This window comes from Falco rusticolus, chromosome 6, assembly GCF_015220075.1.
Source record: "Falco rusticolus isolate bFalRus1 chromosome 6, bFalRus1.pri, whole genome shotgun sequence".
In the NCBI taxonomy this organism is placed as follows: domain Eukaryota; kingdom Metazoa; phylum Chordata; class Aves; order Falconiformes; family Falconidae; genus Falco; species Falco rusticolus.
In genome coordinates this window covers 28788277-28815196 of record NC_051192.1, presented here as the reverse complement: position 1 = coordinate 28815196, position 26920 = coordinate 28788277, and the positions used below count along the sequence as shown (strand labels likewise).

The 26920-nt window shown below is 40.3% G+C and overlaps 1 protein-coding gene across 2 annotated transcripts in view; it reads right to left on the bottom strand.

Annotated features, from left to right (window-relative positions):
• Window positions 1-10378: 10378 nt before the first annotated feature.
• Window positions 10379-26920, bottom strand: part of NT5DC1 (5'-nucleotidase domain containing 1) — a 148539-nt gene continuing 131997 nt past the window's right edge. The window contains exons 11-12 of one of the 2 annotated variants that reach the window (XM_037391259.1): window positions 23384-23552; window positions 10379-10619 (exon numbers count right to left, since the gene is read on the bottom strand). In XM_037391259.1, coding sequence (XP_037247156.1) covers window positions 10501-10619; window positions 23384-23552 — 288 coding nt within the window. In that variant the 3' untranslated portion in view covers window positions 10379-10500. Of the gene's footprint in view, window positions 10620-17486; window positions 19709-23383; window positions 23553-26920 lie in introns of those variants that run through there. The other variant, XM_037391260.1, reaches the window with a different exon arrangement.

Here is a 26920-nt window from a genome sequence, read left to right as displayed (position 1 = left end):
GGGTCTCACTGAGGTTAATAATTTTTGTAGCTGTCATTTCCTTATATTACATCATGAGACACTGAAACATAGAGCAAACTGACCTTTCAGGTGGCTTTGCTCCAGAATGGATTTAGGAGAGGAGCTAAATTTGCCTTTTGGAGCTAAAGACCATTGACTTGTCCAATTGTGCAGAACATGTTCCATGAAAATTGAAAAGTGTTCAGGTCAGACACTGTTCTACTCATACGTCACATGCTATTTATGTTTTCTTGGCTTTTATGGCAAGCAACATTACCAGGAACATGAAATGTCTGGTGTCTGTGTGACTGAGCCAAACGTATGTGGGAAATGTGCCCTTTTACAACAATGGCAATTTTTGTAGGTCACACACATAGAAGTCACTGCCTTAGACACCGAAGTATACAGTGCACGTCTTGAAAATGTCTCTGGCATCTGAGACTGTGAGCAACCAGCTCTTGGTAACATCTTGGTAACATCTATCCTTTTTTCCACCTTATAGTAAATGAAGTTAGAGAAGCGAAAACTTCCGAGAAGACCCTGTGGTTGTCTGGCTTGCAGGGAAGGGAAAGGCGCTTTATTTTCCTGCTGCATTGAGGAGCTGGGTCATGGGGACATGAAGAGAGAGCGAGCCCCCATCGCTGTGCAAGGGCAGGGAGAAAGGAAGGCAGCAGGGCGGTAGGCCAGTGATGTAGAACTTATCCTTTCTGGAGGAGACACCAAGTATCTGCTGATGTTTCATACATTTTAAAGCTTTTGGTTCTCACTTAGTTGTGAAAATGGGGGGACGTTTCCTTTTTCTTTCTTTGTGACTGAAGAAGTTAGGCTAAAGAGGGAAGCTGTATGTCATTCAGTCTGTTCCACATACACAGCCTTGGCCATTCTTTTCTTTCTTCCTGCCCAGCCTATGCAATAGCTTTTTTTTTTTTCCTTTTTTCTTCTGTGTGTTTGTTTTGTTGTTTTTTTTAAGGTACCTCCCTAGCACTGAAGTCCTGTTCTCTGTGTGATCTGTCTGGTCTCTTAATTTCCATGTAAGAGGCGCTTCTACTTTTGTCATTAAGTGACAAACCTCTTCAAATGAAAAGAGAGAAAAATACAAAATTCTCTGGATTCTTTCACTAATTCTCCAAAACAATTAATTTTCTTATGACCATAACCCTTGTGTTCCCTTTGCCTTTTGTGTCCAGCTGTGGTGATTTCTGTTTTAGCCCTGTGAGCTGAAATCTGTAGGACAAGAGTGTTAGGCCAATCTCTCCTTGGAGCTGAACTGCAGAATTGCAAATCTGGATACTTGCATAATGCTCACCCTGCTGTCCTTGATCTGAGCTGTTCTCTCTAACTCTTCCCCCTGGATTTTATTAGTGCCACATGAAGGCAGCTCTGTTTTTCAAAACTTATCCCAATTCCAGCCTCATATGGGGGAATGTTGGCTATCTCCTCTTTTCCAGCCAGGGTGTGGACCAGACAGTGTCCTAACTTCGTTGTTGTTCCTACTATGTCCTTCAAGTTTATGAGAGTGTTGCATGATTCATACCATTTACTACTTGGGGATTTGGGGCTCTGGCTCACTGTGCAGGCAATGGGCAGAAACAGTCACAGCTCCAAAACTGGGTAATGAAAAGAAGTAGCCTGAAATCAGCCCTGAGAATCAGAAAGACTTGGAAATCTGGAAATCTTGCCTAACTCATCAGGACACGTTCCTGCCTGGGGCATGTTTAGTGTGGCACAAAGCAATTTATCTCACAGGAAAATCTAGCCAGTTGTTTCCTATGGCTCTATCAGGTGTCAGGTACATTTATGGGACTGGAAGTGTATGTTAGTGCAACAACTGCTTCTTCCCTCCTTTGTCTGCTGCTACATTGACAGACTGGAAACGCTTCTCTCTTTCCACAGATGCAGCGTTTTACCCTCCTACACTGTGCTAGCCAAATTATCAGTAGGGTAGCTGGAAGGGGAAAGCACTAGATGTGTTTCCTAAACAGCTCTTTGTATGTAAATAGAACATCTTTCTCTGCTTTACATTTCCTTTCTTTCCCCCTTTCTTGCTCTCACCATGTGTTCAGTCTGGTTTAGCCCGAGGCCAGCAGACAGAAAGTCAGATGAGAAAAAATTCCTGCAGATTTCTTAGGGAATGGATAACAACATGATGGGCAGCATCAGTAACAAGGTAAAACACTGGTGAATGGAGACAGATTCATGGTCCTCAGACATGTCAGGAAGAGAGCAACCACAAAGCAGGGACATAGGTACATACTGTGAAATGCCAAAAAATACCTGGATCCAATAAAAAATTACATGTATCATGTCATCTGTGCCTTTCAACAGCAGAATCCATTTTATTGCTTTTACCTTTGTGTAGGCATCAGCTGGGTTTATGTTTATCTCCTTCTAGCAGCTGTCAGGTTGCCTAACTGGCCTGCTCCTTCTTTAGCACTTACCCTTTCTTCCCTCTGGTAATGATCAGAACAGGTTGGAGTGGGGGGGCACCCAGCAGCATGTGGCTTTTCATTCAGCTGAATTGCTTGTTACTTTATGTTCTCAAATGTGTGACCTTTCTCAACATGTCAACTTCTTTCCTTCCAAATTTTTGCGATGTTGTAAACCGAGCGGTATCCCCTGGGGAGCACAAACCATTAATGCTCATACTGAGAGAAACCTTCCAAAGACAGGCTCGGCGAGCGCTCCCTTAGAGCTGACTGCCACAATCTCCCTCTCTAGATGCCAGGTATGTTGCAATAACATTTTTCATTTGTAACACACTGTTTTCAGTGAAAGGTATTTTTAAAGGCTAGAATCCACCTATTTTATGGAGTCACTTGATATGTGGAAAGCCAAGCAGATGGCTAAACAACTGCTGGAATTAATGAAAATATTTACAAGTTGCTTACTTATCCCCACCCCTGATTCTTATGTTTCTCATGTCTTTCTCTTCCTCCTTACACTAGAGATATGTGAATGAAAAGGTGTGTCTTGGAGACTGTATTTGAACTTGTTGCTGACTCTCCACTTCTCTTTGTAACCATCTCACTCTGATTTGCTGCATCCTAGTTGCAGCCAAGACTCAAAGGTGGGCCATTTGATCAAACACAAACACAGGCATTAAAAATTAATTCCCACTTAAATACTTACCTGTGCAGCACTAGAGGATACCGTAGTGATCAATTCTGCGCACTTGATTCTGAAGCAATGGTGTTCACCAACTGGTTGCTGTTGTTGTAGTCATACATACTCCCTAAAGACAGCTGTCTCTGCTCTTAGTTTTCAGGGGCTTCATGAGGTTGTTGCACTGGTCTGCATCAATAGTTGGTTATTGTGTGTATAGTTCTGGGGCTTTTGGGGCACTGCTGTTGAGTATTTCAGGGGCTCCTGTAACTGCTTCATTATAATTCATTCACTCATACGCCCCCATATTTGTGAGTCACTGGCAGTCACTCTACACAGCAATAGTTTCTAAATGTGTATACATATATACAAAAACTTTTGCAGTTACTTTTAATAATATCTATTTGACAGTGGTCATACTAATGGTTACTATATCTATTTTCTGATATGAATTTAATTGTTTTCACGTTACAATTCCCCCCCCCCCCCTTCTCAATTTTGTGTATGGATTAATATTAGTAATGTACCAGGTACTCCAAGTCCTGTGCAGTAACAGGAGAAAGGTTAGAGGAAAGAGGTAAACACCACACAATAGATACATCTTGGTAATTACTATTCACTGTAATATATGTAAATAATATATCAGGTTCCCTGATACCCTCTAGCCATCTATTGCCCTGTTGAGCTATTAATGTCAGCTCATGCTGACTCTCAAACTTATCCTTCTTGAGCTTCATCTATACTCTGTTTTCCATCACATGTCTACTACTGATCTAGAGATTTCCCTGCTTACTACCTAAGAGTGCTTAGTTTGTTTAATTGACGTAAAACCCCACACCTCCTGTGAAATGCAGATAATTCCCTCATTCCCTTAGTCTCTGGGATTCCCTGTCATGGGATCCTGCCCTTAACTGCTGCCTGTTTGTGTGTCTATATATATATCTGGGCAGTCATGCCTTTTTTTCTGGGCAGTTTTGAGGGAGAAAATAGGGATAAAAGTTCACTGCTGCTGTCTCCAACACTGCTGTTTCAACAGCAGCCCTTCAGTAGGTATTTTTGAGGCCTTCTGTCAGTATAAGATGAATTTTTTATCTCTCAATTTCAGAATATCATGTATCTTCTTGCAAAATTTACAGTGGCATCTTCTTTCTCTGGATTAATGTAATTTGCAGGCTGCTCAGCACCTGGGAGCACCCATTTAAATTCTCGGTGTGGGGTGAGGTCCCAGGGGATGGCATAGCAAGAAAACTGCAATTCTCGGGTGTTATTTTGAGATAAGGCAAGAAAAGACTTGCTTTATTCACCTATACTTTTATTCCTCAGAGGTGGTGGAGGCTTTAAAAAGTAATTTTTTAAATGTAAATTTATTAGGCACATGGAGCCACAACTTTTGGAGTTGTTTTAGTGTTGTGACAGGACAAAGGCTATTGCAAGTTAGTGAACTTGTTTTCTTAAGATATAAACTGAAAATACTGCTTTCATAAATTTTGGACAAGAACATCTATTTTTTTCCTCCTGTATACAGTGCAAGATAGTTTATGATTTTCTTCACTCTTGAAAGGGACATAAGTTCTTCAACCATGTAAGAGGAAATCAAACTGAGTGTTTAAGGGTTTGTACAATGGGAAATAGAAATACCATTCTGGCTGGCAGAATCTGCTTGGCCTGGGCCATCGGAGCTGTGGTGGGGGCTGTGCAGACTGTTATTCCATTTGTGCTGCTGCCATTTTGTGTCTTGCACCCTCTAATTTGCAAAAAGGGCTGGAAGCCGTAACATAGTTTTGAAGTGGCTGCAATCGTTTCTCACCCCCGTGCAAGTATTTAAAAGTCATTATGACCATGTGTGAGAGAACTACGTATGCGCTCTGGCAGCGTGAGTGGGAAGCAAGAGGGATTTTTAGCACAGTTCTGATCAAATCAGTTTAGCTGCAGCAGGTCAGAAGTTAGACACGGTGCTTCAGATGTTTGCCCTTCTGCGAACTGTGACACCTGGTCAGCTGCAAACATCTGTGGTCTTGACAAGCTTGCCAGAGAACTGCTGTGGGTACCCAGCTCATACTGAAAAGATTTCCCTTACACCTTTGATGTATATTCAAGAAAATGATCGGTCATGCTGGTCACAGAATACTAGAACATTGACCTGTAGATAGGAATCCCCAGTTTGCCCTGTAAAGATGCTGGCAAGCTTTTCGAGCTGGAAACCTCTGAGTCTGTTTAACTTCCTGGATTCCATTTTATTTTGGCCCTAATTCAAGCTCTGTTATCAAGTTAAGCATTTCTATTTATAATGCTTATGGAAAAGTGGGATTTGTTTCTTGCACTGAAAACTTTCTGAAGAAATCCTTGATTTTTTTTTCCTCTCCCATCACTCACCAAGGCCATTTGATGTTCCTGTTATTCATGGCTGCAGGAAACAAAATTATAGGTAACTGGATTCATAATGGGATTGAACCTTTCCCCCAGGGTGTTCTGGATCAGCTCTGTGCCTGCTGGAGGGGCTGGTCTGTGGGCAGTTGTTAAGAACAGGTATCTGTGGCTACACCACTAGAGCCATTACACCTGCCACTCTGCAGACAAGGTTTCTGTAGCTTAGCCGTGTGGTTTCCCTCCTAGATCTGATGCTATGCTTCAGTGGAAATACTATCTGCCTCCAAGAATGTGTACAAAAAGAGGCATATTTTGTTTGAAAAGTTAATCTTGTAAACGTACCAGAAAACATGTCGTGTTCCTGCCACGATGCTGAGGATCAGCAGGATGCCCCATGCCGTGCCCCCTCACCAGGGGAGTCAGAGGCGACACCTTCCTACCAGATCCCTCGCTGTATGGTGTAGCATGTGAGGCTTTTACGTTTTTGCATAGAAGTGGGTTTTATCTCTAAACCTGACTTTCTGAGAAACTGTACTGTAAAACATCAAGGCTGTGTACAAAAGTATGTTTTACACTTACTGCATTTTTGATCCCTGTGGTGGCAAAAGAAGGCTGACATGGAAGCGCAGACACTGCCTTTTCACTGACAGCATCTCTCTGCTAAGGTCTATGTTCTCACTCTCTGCTGTCATTGGCCTTGGTATGATTTAATGCATACTTGGCCCCAGGAGGAAAGACTTAAATGTGAAGCTACAATATTTATTTGTTATGTGATTGGACAAGTCATGACAAACACTTCAAACAAGGCCACTGTGAGAAATTTAAGTTCACATCTCTACTGATGCCAAGAAAGATGATTGTATATTGTACAAATTGTATATTGTTCTACGTAGCTAGAAAATAAAACTATACATCTATAGGAAAGAGAAGCACTCCAAGGCCAGGTTGGAAATCATTAATTTTTCTAGGGCTATAGGTGTTGGCCGTACCCCACTCTCAGGTTGGATTAGGACTCCTGAAAAGGAAAAAATAATTGGAGTTCCTATGGGAGAATGACAGTTTCTCAGGAACATGCAAGTGAAGAGTTTGGAATTAGCGCAACCTCATGATGAGCCAGCCTTTACAGAGGGTTACATGGTTTGCAACCTGGCTGTAGCCAGGTCTGATTCAGGGTGTGTTAGGGCCGATGACTTGGAGCTGGGCCAAAGCTGATACTTATTGCCCTTCAAACAAAGATCAGTATTGTGTATGGCATTTTTCTGCATCCTATTTTATAATATAGCAACCGATAAGTAACCTCCAACTTGCCAGTGAAGTAGGTTACATTTCTTCAATTTCTAAACTAGCTGTCAAAAAGACTAAGACCCTGCAGCAGCAGCAGCCTGTCAAGCTGCTGGGAGAACGTGACCTGGGAGGACATGGCATGCACAGGTTCACTTGTCATAGTGAAAAGTTCATATTGTTTTCAATTGCTATAGCCAACTACTGCTATAAAACATCATGCTAGGCAATGTGGGCAGGGCTAAAGGTTATTTATTTGAATGCAGATAACATTTGGAGCATCACGGGTCATTAAGGGGATGGGTAAGACCAGTGGTTACACAGTGTTTCAAACCCTAGGACACTGGAGGGCCAGTCCAGCCACCCTGCCTGGGGTATGGGAGCCCTTCTGCAGGCCAAAAGATCTTCCTGTCGGACATCTGTGTACAAACCTGCCTTTTCATGGTCCTGCAACCCTGTTTTATAGATGGTTTTTCCCTCAGTAGGCTGTCACACCAGGCTGGACAACAGCTGCTTGCTACTTACGCAGATTTAAACCAGTTTTGGGAGTGCTGGTTCCTGGTGCCTGTAATCAAATTTTCCTGTGAATTCCCTTAGAAATTGCTCCAGCGCTGCTGCATTATCACACACCTGGGACCCAGGCGAGCTGGAGAACCCCAGCAGTCTCAGGAAGGCCTGTGTCCAGCAGTGCCCTGTATCCATCATGGATAAGCTCTCTGTGTTTGTTTATTTACCTTTTACTCCCTGGGGATTAAGAAGCCTTTAGTTTCCAGGATCAAGCCCTATTCAGGAAACCCTTGCAGTGAGCTCTGCTTTGAATCAAAGCTGACTTCCCTATAGGTATTAAGGATATTAATTTATACTAGGTTTTGGTTGATTTATGTATCTTTTATTCAGAGTCAGTCAAATTTTGCTTTGCTCAAGGCTGTAGCAAGATCCTTCCCTTGCACTGGTTTGTGATGACTTTGTCTCCCTTTTTTCTTTTTGCTTGTCAGCTATAAAGTAAATTCAGAGAACGTATATCTTTTTCAGAAATAAATTTTCTTTATTTTAAAATTCAGACACGTGCTTTACACCAAAACAGATGCCAAGAGACTTGGTATTCATGTCTGGGTTTAAGCAGAACTGTGGCTTTCAGGGCTGTATAACCAGACACAGTGCTTTTAAAGAATCTCTGCAACTTTATATCTCCCTGCTGATACTCAAGATAGTTTTGCAGGCACTTCAGCGATCTTTCTGTCTCTCACAATGGCCTCTTACAAGAGAATCCAAGAAATTTCAGAGATTTCCAGGGGTCAGGGAAAAAAAAAAAAAAGAGAAGGAAGGAAGAAGGAAAGATGGTGTCTTTATAGTGTCATGTTAAATTTGGCCAGCTCTCTACCAGTTTTCTGCCATGCGCATTTCTTCTCCGTGTCTCCATGCCACCTCCATTTCCAAGAGCTCTCCTGTTGCCACAGCACCAATTGTCCTCCTGGAAGTTCTTCCTTTACCAACCTCCGCTTTGTAGTAAGACCTGTATAATTTTCAGAGATTCTTGAATAAGAAGTCCTTAGTAAGAGTCATTAAATCCTGATTTCAGAGGAACTTTGACATTTTGGCAAATCCTTCAGTTATATTTCCTGAGTCTTCCTGCAGCCGGAGGCTGTGGTGGCACATTGAGTCATGCTCACAGGAGCCTTCTGTTATCCGTTCCTTTCTCTGCTACTGTGTGGTCCTTCTGGCAGCGAATGGCTGGTGACAGCCTTTGTCAGAAATGGGTACCATTACCTACCAGCTGAGCAAGTCCATGTATGCGTTTCTTCTTGTGAGCTTTGTGTTCAGGCTGTCCTTAGAATGTGTCACCTTTCCATCAAAAAAAAATACTGCTTCTCCACTGAGATGCCAGGAACCAAGGACTTACTTAGAGGGTTTTCACTCTAATTTTCATTAACTATTCAATTTTGATTAATTTTCTTTAAAAAAACAAGAAAAAAAACCCAACCTACAAAAAACAGTTTCAAATTCAGAACAATAAGTGTGAGGGCTTAAAATACTGGAAATTCTTTGCAGAGGATTACTTGAGTCAGGTTAGAATTTCAACTGATGCTGTAATCAGGGATCTGAGATTTTAATCTGGGTATCTCTCTGCTTAATACTAATCATACCCTCATCATGAGCTACATTTGTTGCCCAAGACATTGATGCTAATCTCAAGATTTCAAAATAAGCCGAAGTATTACTTAATGTTAGCTTCCTGAGTCAAACATTTTCAACCTAAAGTTTATGAGGAGAATGGCGCTTTCATTTTCCTTCCTTACTCACCTTGTTTAAAGGAAAGTTTATATCATTTTTTTCCTCATATGTTTCCCTTTCAAAAAAATAATGTTTAATGTTAATTTGGGATTCTTGCATGTTAGTTGTAAGTATACTGGACCACAAGAATGTGAAAATAACATCCTATGTAAAGGTAGGAAAAAATTATGGAAACAAAAGCTGATATCTCTGAAATGAGGTGGAATGGTGTTTGTGTCTGACAAAGTATTTTAACTGGTAAGCTGCAAAAATTTAGAGTGAGCTGCAGTGACACAAGTTAAATGTCAACACAAGTTAAATCCATTCTGATAATTGTCTAGGCCTAAGAAAATAAATTCTTTCTCTTATAAAAAAGAAAATAATTTTTCTGTTTATTGTTCTTTAAACTTCTGGGGAAATTTATCCAAAAATCTGTCACCCTAGTGTGAAAAAAATGCTGCCTAAACAAGTGTCTTTGACATGTTTTTTCATCCGCTACCCTGTGTTAGTTACCAAAGGTTCCCTGTCCAAAGCACTGAGGAATGGGTCTTTGGAACTGAATCCATGGAGAACAGGATGCCCGTTTTCTGAAATTATCCTATAAGAAAGCATATATTCAGTTGATGTCTTCAGCCTGTACTTAGCAAAGATGGCTCTATATAGCTGGGTGCTATATCCTTCCTACTCTTGGAAGGATTTCGCAGGGAGTTGGAGAATATGGGTTTGAATCCACCCAAGTTGAGAAGGGAACTGTACACAGGGTTCCCTCCTCCTGCAGAAGAGCTCTGACTCTTGAGGTGCTGAAGACTGAAGAAGGAAAAGGCAAGTAAGGGAACCTTATTGTTGAACAGTGGTTAGGCACTTTCAGGAATACAAAGCACGTGGCAAAGGCTTCCAGGACTATCAGTCTGCATTTAGTTGCCTAAATCCTATTCCAGTATCTTTTTGGGTATGACGCATCTTTCTCTTTGGGCCTCAGTCTTTCTGTATCTCCAGCAGTTACAGTGAGAGAATAAATTCCTCAGAGCCTGCAAAACGATCTGATCTACAGCGATAACCTGGGCTATCCAAGGTAACTCTCAATGAATTAAGGCTGAAGGTCTGGTTCATGGCTTTCTTGGGGCTTACGGTAGCCAACAGCATCACCTTACATAGGGATAGTATTGAAAATGTCCTTGAAAATGTAGACTGTAACTTGGGATGAGTTATTACTATTACATTTCTCTTGAAGGCTTTGGGCAGTGCACGGAAAAAGCCAACAGCACTTTGTGAAAGGTAGTGGTGGTCAGAAGATTTAGAGAGAAGGATGCATTGCTCACCTGCTCTGGCTGGACTAGAGAAACAAGTGAAACACAAGTCTACACAGGAGTCTGCTTTAATCCATCATTTTATGAAGCATCACACAGCATTTTCACCAATTAGTATTCAATAGCAGTTTAAGTAAGGGCCACAGGGTTATTTAAGGAAAAAGCCGACAACCTATTTCATAGTCACTGACTCCTCATTTGGCAGCAGTGCTCTTGGAGGGCTTGGGTAGTACCCAGCAGTTGCTGAGCTATTTGAAGAAAATCGTGTAAATCTATAATCCAGTGGTAAATCTGAAAGACAGAAACATACCACATCTGATTAGCAACACAGTCCATATCACATAAAAAATAAGCCTGTCGTGAACAGCAGTACTTTTTAAGACCTTGAGCTGTTTGCTCACCAGCATTAGAACCCAATCAGATTGTGTGATTACGTATTTATTTGACATCTTCAGCTGTCCAAGGGATTGACTTTCAGAGTTTACTCAACTGCAGTAAAGGATATTCAGTTCTTTGATTGCTGAAATAATGCTAGTGAAAGAAAATGATTTAACTAATGCTTAAAACCTAAAAAATCTTTAGTGAGCCTAGATGGAATTTTCCCACTAGAACGCTTTCAGGTTCATTCGTCAATTTGTCACCTTTCTTTTTTATCTGGGCAATCTACTCGAGGGCTATTATAGTAAGATTCCCCAAAGGCACCTGCTCTTGACCTTGTTGCCGTCCAGTGTTAAAAACATAATTTTGTACCAAGCATTCTTAGAAATCTGCACGTGTAACTTGGTGTAGTCATCACTTCCAGTCTGTAAAGAACACTGAATGCATTAAACTAGTTCTAAACAGTCAAAGCTTTCTTTTCTGTAGTTTTTTTAAAAAAGTCTTTGCTGCTAGCGGTGACCCAGCCACCCTCACAGCCAGAAAACTGATACTTCCCATGCTCACCTCCTATTCACAGTTCAAGAAACCAAATTAAAAAAACACACAAATAAAACTTCATTCAAGAAGCAATTACCCTTCCAATAAATGAAAAAACCAAACAAACCCAAACCCAATAAAAATGGGCTAGCTCCTTCCCAAGTTGTCTGTTTAGAATCAAAGCAAAACATAAAAAGTAGTACTCTGAACATTGTTATTAATGAACACTGTTTTTTAAAAAAATGGAGTAAAATCGTGGTGATGATATCCTGTCACTATATGCTACATTTTTTTTCACTTAGCAACTTTTGTGAAACAGAAAAACACAATTTTAGTGGTTTCAGCATAAACAGGAAGTTCAGGGCTGTCTCATACGCGATTCACAGGCAGGCACAGGACAGCATCCAGGTCTGCAGCTGTAAAACCATATTAAACATAACTGAAGCAAGTAAATTAGTATTTATATCCAGCTGAAAAATCAGATAGAGGCTGGAACAAAGTAGGAATGGGAGGAGATTGACTGGAAGTGAATTACGCTTTATTATGTGGGTTACTTCAGCTTGTCGAAGAAGTAAATTTTCTTATTCTGTCAGTCAGGGGAATCTCTGGAGCTCATTCAGAGCACAGCAGAATAAAGATGTTTTTCTAGTCTGTGGAGGGCCCAATGGATTTACTGGCTGCTGAGCCTATTTATGAGAGCTCCGTTTAAAACAAAGGCTTCCAGAATAACAAATAATAATTAAAAAGAAAGCAAATATTTCTGAATATCTTTATGATCTATAAAAACCAAATGCCATACAGTTACTTTTATATAAAAGCTTTCACTAGCTCTTCAGTCTGGCAGTCTGGAGTCCCTCAGGAGTAGTTTAACCAAAGAGCAGCAGCAATGGGGCAGACATGCTGCAGAGCTGCTTATGCTGAAGTCAAGAATCAGTTGGATCAAAATGGTAATTTTGTTGATATTTCCTGGTAAACCAGCTTTACACCATCAGCTTAAACACCAAACCTATTCTGTATACAATGCACAAGGCTCCAGAGGAGAATAATCACTTTTTTACACATTCAAACCCCAGTCTATCCATTTAAATATTGCTTGTGTCTGAGCAAGCTGACTTTGGAAGATGACCAGAAGGCATCCATATTTAAAAATGTTGCCCAAGGCATCACTGAAAGCTGCATGAAGCAGATACTATCCTTTGTCTATGAAGCAGATTTTATGTATCACATAGGAAAGATCTTCCTGTATTTCCAGGTTTGTTTTCATCAATGATTTCATTTGCTGCATCAATGCCACCTCCTTTGCTGGGAATACGCAACATTTTATATTATTGCTTGATTTCAGTGTGATGTATTTATGAGAAAACTCTGGGCTGATCCGGAGATACTTGGAATCTCGGTGGCTATAAATAAACACACAGTGAGGAATAAGGGCAAGTATACAAGGAAAAAGAAATGAAGATTTTTTTAATTGGGGGAATGCAAAGTGTATGAAAAAATGAAAATCCAGAAAATGTTATAGATAAAGACTATTCATTTAAATGAAGTTCTTTGAAAACTTTTCAACTTAAAATAAAGCACAGTTGCCCCGGATTGCAAAAGTATGTGAATTGTACACCAAAGCTCAGTCTAACTTCTTTGATGTAAATGGCCATGGTTTCACTAGGTCCAGCAATACTGGCTTATCCACCAAGAACAATGATAGAGGTCTGGAGTCTGCCTCCTAGAATACAGCAGCGATTCATATCTGGTCTTATTCCATATTATCACTGATGACATAGAGAAGAAATAAGCAGCTCCATTTCACTAAACTGAAATGCTTGCACAGGCCACAGCTTGATGCAAAACCATGCAAAAATTAAGATACAGTAATTGATAATAAAGGCAGTCTCAGGAAAAAATAGTTGCTTATTTCCAAGTTGTTAATTTTCCTAGTGTTTTTGAAAGTAAATTTCTTCAGGTTCTGCTACTGTGCATGCTCAGAACTGCTGCTGTTGTGGCAGACCTTTGCATCTTGGCACCCACTTCTCACCTAACCCTGATGGACGGTCATAAATTAGGCAGGGGGCAGATACTCAGTCCTCTCTGAGGTATAATTTGACAGCAAGGCTCTACTGAGTCCTAACCTGCACTGATAATGAATTCAGCATAAAACTCATCCAATATTATCGCTATCCTAAAAAAACCCAAATCCAAACCAAACCCTGAACAAACTAAACAGCTTGAGGCTGAAAGAATGAACTAGCTGGCTCTCTCTACCCAATTGCTTGAGGACCACAATCCAAGAATTTTTCTATCATACTTAGGTAATTCAACGCAGACTCATTTTGTTCCCAAGACAAATAGGATGTTCACTTTCAGAGCCAACAACTCCTAGAAGTCAGACATGGAGGGTCTCAAGGTCTATGTCCCTTTCTAGATCTACAGAAATGTCAGTTATTAGATGAATCTCCCTGAATTTCTGTGCCACTCCTTTCTTTGCTCCCACACCAGAGCCTGAGTGCAAGTGAGTGATGAAAACCAGTTTCCTTTGCAGCGACCATTCAGCATCACAAGCCTTTCCCAATGGCCTGGGCAGCTCTGGCAGGTTACGTGCCTTAGCCTGAGCTCAAAGGCAGGACTCTTGCCCTTCCCTACCTCGCTTGCAGGACTCCAGCAGCCCTGGTATAAATGAAATGGCAATGTTTGAACAGCAAGCACCGCCAGTTACTGTGTTTAAGTCACTGTGTTCCAGTTATCCAGATCCAGGTATTAAGTGACACTAGTTACAACATTGTGCTCTGATGGTTATGCATACCCCTACCCATGCATGTATTTAGGCATTATGGATGGATTTATTTCATAGTTATTAAACTGACAACATCTCAGTCTGTGTGCTGTTCAGTTAGTGTAAGCCAACTAAACGAAAGCCACAAGCTTTTATCAGAAGTAAAATTAGAGTTCCAGCCACAAGGAAGGAAAAGGAAACCACAAGAAGAAGGGAAAATAATATTCTCGATGAGTGATCAGGAAAGTATCTGAGTAACTGAATGGAAGACAATTATAATCTAATCCAGACACAGGCCTGCATGATAAACGCAATTCTCACAGCTAATAATTTTTGGAGATTTCCTTGAACAAACCAGTACATTAAACAAATATGATCTTTAATCTCTTTAGATGGAAGGCATTTTTTTTGAATTAAAAGCCCAGTTCAAGACTGAAACAGATTTCTCCCAAAATACACAGCAGAAATGTCAGGAATCATTTTGCAGTATTGACCAACAAAAGCAAAGCCAACATTTTTTAATGATGACACCACAGCAGCATCCCCATGACGAGTGAGAAGCCCTGCAGAAAGCAGAACTCCCCTCCCCTCTCTGAGGTCTGCTCCCTGGCTGGAGCCAGATGCTGCATAAACCTCCTAGTAAACAGCAGGGTTGTGTTCCTCAGTGAATCCAAATGTATCCTCCCGATTACCACCAAGGAAAGGGCACAGGGAGGAGAACTAAAACCTCATTAGCGATATCCAAGTTTTAACTTGAAAAATCTTTAAACTGCTTAATGGTGGCAAATCTCAGAAAACACAGACAGAGCTCTTATCTCACAGCTCAGCATCCAGGTGGTACAACTACAAGGGCAAACCACCAGGCAGTATTAATTCTTCAGCTTTTACAGAAATTCCAGTAATTTTTACAGGCCTAGAAGCTTTGCCATAAATCTTTCCTTGTATTTCAAAGCTGCTGTTGAAGAAAAAGGAAAATATTAATTTCTTAATGGTAACAATTTCTAATAATAATTTCTTAACAATGGAGTAAGCACAACTGCTGCAGGGGAACTCACCAGTTTGGCTGCATTGTTGAGTGACCTGAATTGCCAGTTTGCAAATAAACTATAACAGGTGTTGGGTTTTCTGTCAAATACTAAATGTTTTTGTCTCCTGACCCATTTCTATTTTATAACAGTCAAAGCAGCGCTTGCACTTAGAGCTCAAAATGTAGGGAGCATACTAGTGGCAAAAAGAAAAAAAACAAACCAAGGTCACAAGCAGGTTTATCTGATAGCGGTTATTTTTAGCCATACTTCTAAGGCCGATTTTCCTAAACAGGAGGTTAGGTGTTTGCTGTACTAAAACAAAGCTCCCCAAATAGTGAAGTCAGCACGAGGAAAGTGTTCCTCCTATGAACTACATGAAAGTCATTGCTGCTGTCTGCAATCAAAAGTGAGAGAGGAGGAGGAGAAGCGAGGGTATCTGTGTGGTGTCGTATGGGAACGGGGGGGACTCTTCAATATAGCTATCTCTGCAGAAGGAAATTAATAAAACTTCTGAGTTTTATCGGGTGATATAAGCCAGTGCAGTTTATTCCTGGGTATCCTAGACTAAAACTAGCCTCAGTGAAAGTGCAGCTTTGCTGCTTTAATTGCACCTACACATGAGCTTTTGCCAACACAGCTGTATTGGTTGGAGATGATGCCTGTGGCTCTGCCAATAGGCATCTGCAGCATGAGCTTGGCCTGAGGAAGAGTTTTACTGCCCCTGGGGATTATCACTGGTTACTCTTCTGCTGTTTCTAACACGGAAGATGGTGACAACAGAGAAAACCCAAGTGGCGAGCTGTGGGGAGATGTGGAGCACCAGCTTCATTATCAGAGTTTTGCAGAGGGATGAGTGCCGGGGGGATGGAGAGACCATCCCGTCGTGGCTGTTGCAACTGCCCGTGGCATGCAGTTTCACTGCAATTATCTTGGGAGTAACAATTTGAGTTACTTTGGGTCTACCCTACGGCCAAGGGACTGCTGATGCTGGCTGGAACAAAACAGCTGTGCACAAGGTGTGCACTAAACTTGCATCTGAGCCTGATAGAGTCTGCAGTGAAGGAAAGCCTTAGAAATTCCTTCCATGTTTTCTGTTTATGTGAGAAAACTCATTATTTGTACATGAGGGTAATTTTTCTCTTTTTTTTTTTTTTAGTTTAAATATTAATTTTTGGAGCTCCTTTGAGAAAATAGCCCTGTGTGGTTGGTTCTTTGCTTGATCTGAAGCTGATCAAAAGAAAATATTGGACTATAATATTTTAAAACATTTATATGAAGACTTAATCTGAAAAAAATCCTAAGAGAATGCCAAGATCCTGTTAGCAGGTGTTAGTCTATCAGGGATCTGTTAATTAATTTCTGACTGACTCATCCTGGATCTAAGGGCGGTGGGAAGGGCTTCTGAGGTAAGTTGAAGAAGTTAGCCTGAAAACAAGCAATTGTTTGAGATGACAGGCATTTTTGAATAAGGAAAGGAAGTCAGTTGCATTTTGAGACTGTGAAGGAGCTATATTTATTTCATTTTGAGATAAACTCACCAAGATCAACCTTACTCTCAAAACCTGAGTTAACGTTGTAATGTTCCCCTCTCTTGTAAAACAAATGTTTTCTTTCCCTCTCCCTACTTTTTTCCTCTGGATGGGTGACAAACATTACTTACCTTAAGGTAAAAAGCCACACACAGACACACATTAAGCTTTTTAAGCAGTGAAGTCAAAGCCTACATTGTTTTGTGTGTGTGAGTTACCACCTTAATCCAAAGGGAATATGTAAGGCACCAATCCAGGGTATTTAAATACTTCCAGCAACTTTTTCTTGTGCACATGAGATTGTAGGTTATGTAAAATTGCAACCTGGTCAAAGAAATACTTCCAGTACTTGGTGACCTACCTATTTTCACTGTTTCTCACACTCAAAAATTATCAACACTTTTGTAACCACCAGTGTTTTTAAAGAAGCAATCTAAACTCACCCCATAAGTCCGTGATCTAGTCAAACCCCAATTATAGCTTTAATTACAGCCTGCAAATGAAATTATGCTGCCTGAGTTGAAGGATAACTTTAAAGCAGAATTGACTGAGTGCTTCCCCCTTTCTTAATGAGTTGCTCATGAGTTCTCCCTTTAATCTTTTAGAGGTGGCTGTACTTTGACATCTCACAGAGCACAGTAACGATGGCAGGAACATTTCTGTCAGTTATTGGCTAGGAAGTAATCTTTTGGGTTCTGCATGATTTGACACGGCCTTCAGGGGCACAAGTCAATATACCTTTCTGGAGGAGGAAGGGAAGGCTGAACAAATTGTAATACACTGACAGCTGTCCTTTCTGTGCTGAAAATTACTAGCAAGTAGCCAAATCTTTTGGGAAAGCTGAGGTCTTGAACCCTTGGGGAAATAACTGTGTTCTGAAGGCTTTTTACAAACTAGTTCTGCTTTATTGAATACTACTTTGTTATGGTTTAAATGCAGTTTATTGTCGGTTTCAGTTGTATTTTGCAACTGACAAAATAGTTGCATTACATTTATCTGTAGTGTTGAGTATGTTTTTCTTTCTCTTAAATGAAGAACACTGAAATTATTTTCATGGAACTGATGAATCAGATTTACCTTATCTGATGCTTTTCAGTTTACACAGAGCAGGATGCTGTTAATACAATGTTCATACATTCAGAACATGTATCTTCTCTCTAGTCAGTTACCTTTGCTATCTGCTTTTTTTTTCTTGCATCAAAACCTCAGAATCAGAAAACCTCAGAAATGTTGTCGTTGTAGACTTATACCAATTTTTCACCAGATGTAAAAATACGTTTCTTGCATAAAAAGTTTCATTATAAAAATAACCTCTTCAGCCTTTTAGTAGCAACTAGTATTTATAGCAGCTAAGCCCCAAAGCAGTTTACATCCTCAAAGCATTTGGATAAACCTAGTCTTCAGATGATATTGTATAGATACATTCTTAAACTGAAGCTGGTAAGTAAAGGCATGGTTGTAATAAGGTAAAGCATTAAACAGAAAAGTTTACTGCTAATTAACAAGTCATGTATAATATGGATAGTTCTATATGTTTAAGGAAATTATATGCTATTATTATTTGAATAAGAGCATGTAATTATCACTCTAGTTACAGGAAAGACTAATTTAGTTTTAATAGGAGCTGGATTTGACTTTAAATGATTTAATGTCAATGAAAAAAATAGAACTAATGTATTAAAATACGGGGGATTTTTTGTTTCACTTCAGCAATAATTATGAATGAAACTGTTCAGGATATAGAAATTCATGACTTCCATGGTAATAGTTGATTCTTCAAGGGCATTCATCTTTAAAGTACCTGTTGAAGAAAGAGTGTGAGGTTTGCAGTTCGTAGTTGATCTGTGACAGGCAGACCCGTGTATCTGCGACCTGCACGCTGCCAGTTCTGGTGCCCCAGCCCCAGCTGCCTTGGGCTTTCCATTGTGCAGATAATTTGCAACTCTAAGCAGAAACATGAACTTCTTTGCCATGGTTCACTGGCAATTTTATCATTATATTTATACAGCAAGCAGGCTGACAACTCAAGCTCCCGCAGAAAGTGGCAGGGTACATACAGATCTGTAGGCGTCTTTAAAGAGACAGCTTTGGTAAATTATAATGGAGATTTTTCTCTTGTACTAGCTGATTGAAATAGCAATAAGGCATGAAGAGAAAACTTATGGGCAAAGCATGATAAGATTTCATACAGCACGCAAGATTTAAAATATGCATTATCCTCATGTGTGACACAATCTTGGTTATCAAATCTCCAAAGTGTGAGATGAACTGTCTCCATAAAACATTTACATTTGCACTCATTCTTCTCTGAAATTCAACTATCTTGAGCTGCAACATTGCTCAATCTCCTCTTCTTGCTTAGAGTGACTTTTAATCCTACGACAGACCTCACCATTCAGCACTTTTGAGACATGTTCAGTAGATGAGGTTAACAATTACAAAATTCTAAAAAAGTTTTTTTTTTTCCTTATTAGCATTTACATCTTTGTAAAACTTTCTTAAGCTTTTCTTTGCAATGAAGAGCAAAACAAACTTACCAAAATACCCCTGTACGCTCTAAAACTCCACAATTACTGTTCACAGAATTTTTTGAAGTGGGACTTTTATAAACATACCAAGCATAATGAGATTCAAAGGAAAAGTATTAGCTTGAAATATGCATATTATTTTTGGGATCAAAGAATTGTTAATCAAATATCCACCAGAAATGGAAGCACTGGCTAGTTATTTGAGTGACTTTTTCCTAAAAAACCTTGATTTTATATTTGATCTTTGTAAATCTGAGAGATCTTCTGTGATTATTGCTGGAATACCTATGTGATGCAGGACATGGAATTATTTACACGGGTATCTGGAAATTTGATCAAATGGCCACAGAGCAGTAGTTGCCTGCCCCTTGGAGGTAAAGTTCAGATTATCCAGGTATGATAGATAAGAGTACTCGCCTCTACTTGGCTCATACCAAACTTTCTGAAGTGGAGGAGGATGTATTAGAAACTGTGGTTTATGCAAAAAGCCATTTTTCACACAGACCCCTACACGTTTCAGTTTCTGTGTCTGAGCTCAAATGTAATGTTCCCACAGGGATGGAAAATTTGGCTTATCATGTCACTGTGCTTGAAATGGTCAAACTCTGTAAGAGAGCTGTAAATGAGGAGAGATTCAATAGCAGAAAAGTGAAGAAACACATGGATTTGTGCATGAGGCACATAGAACAGGAGTAGGGACACTGGCTTCTACTATTTTATTAACCATGTACTGGCCAATATAATCATGAGCTCATCAGCTTTCCAATACTTGAGAAAAACTTCCCTGATTAATGAAAGTGGGTAAGGAGAACTAGCTCATAAAGGTCCTGCAAGATGTTTAGAAAACTTAAAACTTAACTCATCTTCTCTTAATATTACAATGATATAACCATAATGATGTTCTTCGGTTAATTTGTTTAATATCATCTTAATGTCAAGGTGTCTTAAATTAAGAGTCTTACTTGACCTTTATCTGATTTCCACTCCAAACAGGAAAGTACACAGAAGGTATTATACAAGATCCCCCATTTCTTGGGGAAATTTTAACACTAAACAAAATGTCCTTTTTCATGCACAAGGAAAATGGCAATTTCTCTTCAGAGTCTGTCAGGGGAGTTTAGATGACAAACTGTGATGCAGTAATCCACAATCCCACTAATACTTCCTTTGTCACAGGTGAGATTAAAGTTCAGAATTGCTGATGCATCTTTGAAACCAAACCCCTTTTGAGTCAAATACTGAATTTTCAAGTAAAGACGGGGGCAGAAGTATAGAAGAATGACTACATTTGATGAGCACAGAAAGCTAATGAAGAAAGGATTGGATCATCTTATCAACAAGATGCCATTTTACTAATTACACGCACAATTTGTGTGTATGTGTTGTTATTTTATGCTCTGAATGGACAAAAACTGCAGCAGCAGCATGTGAAAGCCTTTTCCTACCATGCTCTTTAGTGAGTATCAGATCGTTCCCTTTTGTTAGATTTTTAAATTCTTCAGATGAAACTACCAGAAGGCATCCGCACCAAATGTATAACATGGTGAAAAAAGAGAACTGTCAAAGTTGTTTCCATTTCAGTTTCTCAATCCAGATCCATAGCTTAGTTTATTTACTTTTTTTTTACATATTTCCTCTATTTAATAAAAGAAATGGGAACAGGCTTGATGGGTTTTATGACCCAAAATGAATTTTTGATAACTCTCTCAAAAGAATTCTCATATGAATGTTGATGAAAACTGAGTTATTTTTGTAAAACACCACTAGTATTGAATAACGTTCCATAATTTTTTGAATAAACTTTTTCAATGAAAGCTGTGCCTTGAGAAGTAAACCAAGCTATTCTTTACGCACAGATACATGTTGCATCCAAACAACAAGAATAAATTCATTAAAAGTTAGCATAGCAGCAATTGTCTGCCTTTCACCAAGTATTTTTGCAGGCTGCAAGCTGATGGGGTATTTACTTGTATGTGGCACTTACTATCGCACAAAAGCGAGGTCAGATATGGCTGACAGAGAAGCCCCGGTGAGCCCACAGCTCACGGGAGGCTGCAGCACACCTGCAGGGAGGCAGCAGCTCCTTTGGCGGGGTCAGGTTGAGCCAGTGCTGCTGTGCCGTGCCAGCCGGTGACCAGGAGCTGGGCTCCTATGGTCAGCATGCTGGCAGCCTGGCGGGGCTCAGGGCACCTTGAGGAAAGGCTTGCGTTTTTGTAGCTTGGCAGTGGAAAGTCCTCTGCTGGTAATTAAGTAGATTAATAGAAAAGGAAAAGCTGGAGTGCATCAAACTTGCACAACCCGTTTGAATCTCTTCTAGCTAGTTATTCCCAAATAGCTGCAGCTAAGCTGTGACTTACAACTGCAGCCAAAAACTTCAGGGCTTGGCAAAGCAGGGGCTCTCACAGCTTGCTGTGACAGGAGTCAGACAAGGTACTCCAGAGGAGTCAGGAATTCCTCAACATCCATAATAATGAACATCTGCTCTTCCGCACAAACAAACAAATACCTCTCTCTGTAAGAAACCAGAGATGTTCTCATACCTTCAGCTTTGAGTCTGCTTTCAGGTGCACAGCTGCAAGTTAAAAACGTTATTTCTCCCCTGTCCTTTAGCTCTGGAAGGTAAGTTTTGCAGACACCAGCCCCTGCCCCAGCAGCGATCTGACGCAGCGAGGGATGGCTCGCAGTGTCCCTCCTGGTGGAGGAACAGACTTTGCGGGGGCTCCGCCGCCCATGACAGGCAGCTATCCTACTTGCTAATTTCCACAGATATGCCTTTCTGGTTCTCACCCCTTCATCTGTAGCTGGAAACTTGGCGGTATGTTTGTGGTCTGAAGCCTTTGCTGGCCCTGCAAAGTGAGCTGTGGCTGGGGGGAGCTGGCTGGGAGGCAGAGTCTCACGGAGTGTGGCTGACCAATGTGTTTGCTCTAGACCAATGCTTCCAAAGCAAGCCACAGAATTACTCCAGAAGAGGTATTAGAAGGAAGTATTACAGAAGTTACCTCTCTCTTGGCAATTTCCCTTGGTATATTTGGGCTTTGTACCTTTAGGCTGACATACCGAGCAAATATCAGAAGTATGAATAACTTGTGGCACCATACGAGTTTTCTGTTTTGAGATTTCCTTGCAAGGTACATACATGTGTACAATATGGCTGCAAAGAACAGGTCTGTCATGTTCTGGTGTAGAAATAACCACTGGGCAAATCTAAAATGCTCTCACAGAACAACTACTTATTTCTTGGTCTTATGCATGAAGGAGGAAACATGCTGAACAGAGGGGTCAGTAAAGGAAATACCTGCTGTGTTCTTCATACAGCTAAGCATCTTATTCATTTAATAATTTGTTTATTCCTCTAGATATGGTATCTTGATAAAGTTCAGTAAGGCAAAATGATAGACTGAGGATATATGGAAAGAGATTCTTCACCACCACTTCATAATCAACTGATATGTACTGCAGCTGCAAAGTTATTGCCATATTACTGCTACAACTATGGCTACAAACCATCCAAAATAACGTATGGTCCCTCCGGGGATAAACAGTGGAAATCAGAAGATCAGCCATAATTGTATCTTTAACGCAGCCTTCATGTAAGAAGGTAGAAAGTCTGAGCTGGTTTCTTATTTAGGTGAATTTGTGGAGAACAAGACTTTGCTTGTGATGGCCTTGTTTTCCAGACAAGGAGAGTGTTTTAGGCTCCAGTTCTATCCATAATGATGCAGTTTCAAAAGCAATGCACACATTTTAAATACAAAGGAAAGAGAGAAGCACAGTCCTAGGCATTCTTGGTTTCATTACATTCTTGCCTTTGTTCATCTACATTTCAACTGTAATGGGATAAGTGGGTTGACTGAGGAAGAATAATAAGCCAGATCAGAAGGAAACATATCTGCAAGTGTAAAAACCCCAAGTAACTTTGCATGCGTTTGTTTCCTAAAGTAACTCACCACTGAAAGTAGAAACAGCAAAATACTGTGAGGAAGTCCTGACCAAGTTCAGGAACTAATCTACAGTCTGGTAAGTGTTGCATCCTATTTTTAACATAGGATACATTAAATATCTAAAATTTCCAGAGCCAAACAAAAAAATGGTGTATCAGAGAACTATTAAAAGCACAAATATCAAAGTAATTAATAGCCACTAACATTAAGTGTTGTGTGATATGAACACAGTATTTTTGAATGCATTTTGGATACAGGTAATCTCAAAAATACATCCACAGTATTACAAGGTTACTATGAATACTACATGCTCATTAGGGGGGGTAAAAAAAAAAAGCCATCTTCCTTACCTGCTATTGCTTCAAGACTAGGGATTGCAATAGTGCTGTAAGTGCTAACGCATTTACAGGACCATGTGCGAACTAAGGTTTCCTCTGCATTTTCCAGGCCTGGCAATCTGTCCATGAAGAAGGAGCCCCACTGTTTAGAAGCAAAGTAAGGAGCTTTGAGCGAATCTCCCTGAAAGAAAAAGAAACATGTAATCTTAGAAAAAAAAAAATCTTCTTTCTCTCTCTAACCACAAGTGTTAGTTTAAGGAACATTAGCATTTCTCTGATTTTCTAGGAAAACTGTATTGTACCTCAGCAGCCATATAACTTTAAAAATATTATAAAGAAAAACAATAACAATCTTCCTCCCATAAGTCCCCAAGCTCCTGTTTATGCAATTTATGGATTCCCTAGAACATAAAAAGCTGGCATTAAATTGTCCCTTAAAAAAACCTTTCTTTTCCCCATTTTTCTGGGTTTGATAGTGTGAACAGCCTGCTGCCTTTGCTAGAGAAGCTAGACAGCTGAGGCGCAGTCAGTAACCCAGCCTGGACCTCCTCCCAGGAGAAAGGAGTCTCCCAGTGCTAGATGGAGTAACTGGGAAGAACACATCATGCCACCTGTGTCGTGTTATCTGGTTCTGAGCTGAGGAATGAGTGAGAACAGAGCTGCAGGATCCATGGAAAGCCATTCAGTTGCCTAGCAAACTGTGAAAAATTGATTTTTTTTCATGTATTTTTTCAGACAACAACATGTAGACTCATGTTTTAAAGAGAGCATTAAAGCAGCATTGGGAAAACTGATTTTTTTAGCAGTTCATCTTGAAACCTGCTATATATTGCCATGAGCAGCCAGAAAAAGCTCCAGGAGGCCTCTGCAGAAAGATGAAAAACTGGAAAACAAAAGTGTGAACTACAGTATAGAAAATCTGTTAAAGTAATTTGTGTACAAATTAACTTTTCAGACCAGTAAAGCATAGAACAGATATCCTAGCGTGTGCCTCCAGATTTGTGAACTTTTGTACTTTATTTCCCATTTAACCCCTTTCTTAACAGATCTGAGAATCTGCTGGAATAATTTGTCTTTATGAAAGAGGTCTGTGGCTTTTGATCACAAGTCAGCTGTTGATCTAGCCGAGCAGACCACATCAGTAAACACAGGGCCATTCTTTTTGTGATTCTGTGTAACAGTTTTTTCTCCAAGCATAGCTGGGGCTGGGGAGGAAGTATTGATTTGGACAAACAGATACTGGTTTCTGGCTTCTGATGCAAATAGGTTGGGAAAAAAAATCCATACAATTTGTTTCAAAACAAGGTATTAAGAGCTGGGCTTTTTTTTGTGTGTGGTTTTTTTTTTTTTTCTTTTTCCCTTTTTTCTCTTCCTCACACAAAAGGACAGCATCTTACTTTTTTTTTTTTTTTTGACAAGTCTTACCTTTCCATGCAAATCCCAGGACTTTACATTAGTTATAATTAAATGTAGATGCTATGCTGAATTAAAATGTTTGCCAGCTGGATGACATAAGCAGAAAACTCTTATGGCCATTACAGCTGTGCAGGTGATAAATCCAAACAACAGCCCCAGTACTGGCCTGCATAAGCATTTACACAAAATGCAGGGTCTTGTTTATTGACAGGGGAAAAAATCTGAGGCTACTGCTTTTTGAAACATATGGTTGGTTCAACAGGCAATTAAAGTTGAAATCTGAGGAATGAATTGATTTTTTCAGAGGTCTGATTCTCAGAGTGGGAATTTCTTCCTTATTAAGGAGGAGGGAGTTAACGTTAGATTTTGCATTTACAGCCCAAGCTCTTAGTAAAACCAAACCTAGCTAGGTAGGAGAGTTGTCATCAAGCCACCTGGTAGAGAACTGTCATTTTGCTACTCACTTATCACCACATGACACGGGCAGTTTGGCAGGCTAAATCTGGATCTCAAATCTGAGAAGAGCTGTCAAAACTATGCCCACATCCTTAGGAAGCATCAGACATCGCTCCCCCTGCCATCCTTAACTATGCCTAGAAGATGTCCATATCTCATCTGCAGCTTAGATAGCCTGCAATAAAGGAAAGACCATGTACCATGAATCTATACATCTGTGAAATGAGGCAAAAGTCCCCTGTTAACATCACTACTCTTCACATACCTGAAGGCACACATTCAACAGTGGGGCTGAGGAGCTCTGGAAGGTGCATCAGCCACTCCTGCAGTCCCCACACATGGGGTTTGCTCTTGCAATAGGACAGTAGATCCTGGGAATTACTGAGCAATCCCTCTTTCCTATGCAAAACCCCCAAGCATGTGGTTTTGCTCTCAGGCTTATTGGTCAGACAGTAGCAGGTCAGATGTTGATTGTGTCAGTTGAGGGTACAAAGCCTGGAAGACTATGTCTAGACTTTAGAGAAATAATGATGGTACCAGGGTTCCCCAGGTCCCAGGGCTTTCCGCTAAGTTAAACCACCTGGAGTACTTACTATCACCTTTGCTTTATTAACTGCAGACAAATAGGGTCTGTTAACAGAGCAGACAGAATCTGTTAATAGGACTCTAGGGTAACGCAGATTTGTCAGCTTACAAGTGACCTTTCTAAAACACAAACAGGCAGGGAGCCGAGCTCTGAAGTTTTTCTACATTTGGTAAAGCAATGAAAGAAAGAAGGATGTAAAGGAGACAGAAGTGAAAAACCAAGCTGCTGTCAGTATTTTTTAAAGGCATTATTTAGATGGGGATTTGCCACCTATGCCGTTGTCTTTGTACCAAGTGCAGAGCACTGTGATTACTTTACTGCATCCAATGTGATGGATGGTACTGATGGCTGTATGCTCTGTGCTGAGGTAGCAACACCACCATTGACTCTTAGTGCCAGTAAAAATCAATGCTCGAAATATGGTTTTGCCGGTATAACAGCAAGTATTTGAGGTGTTTCCACCAACAGAGCTGTGCTGGTCACAACAACCAGATGTCCTTGAATAACACACTCAAGCTGGGTGCACAAATGGGCAGGTCTGCCACTGGTCTGACTTTTGCACAGAATCTTTCCCCAACAAGTCATGCGCAAATATAAAACATTTCATCCATGATCATTGTACCTAAAGTACAATATGGATCACTATAAGCAGACTAAAATAAAATGCATTTCACTTCAGGATATTGCTTTAACTCGCCAGGCTTTACAACAGCCCATCGGGTTGTTCTTGCAAGTACTGTTAGATTTGTGTTCAAGATAAACAGGAATGAAGAGACAAACAAACAGAGCCAAAAGGCACACAGTAATTAGCCTTGTCTTATTTTTAAATTACTCCCTTGTTACCAGAGAGAGTCCCAGAAATTGGGGGGTTAAGGGCCCTGACGCACCCCCAACCAATCAGACACTAGGCAATACTGTAAAAATTATTTTTTCCTTTTAACCGGAAAAATTTCATCTATATCCACCAAAAAATTATTCAATATCTGCTCCATTCATTCCTATAGGCCAAGGTTTTTACACACTGACTAGCTCCTCTGTAATTGTTTCCCTCGAACTCCTGGGACAAATTCCAGCTTTTCTTTGAGTTTTCA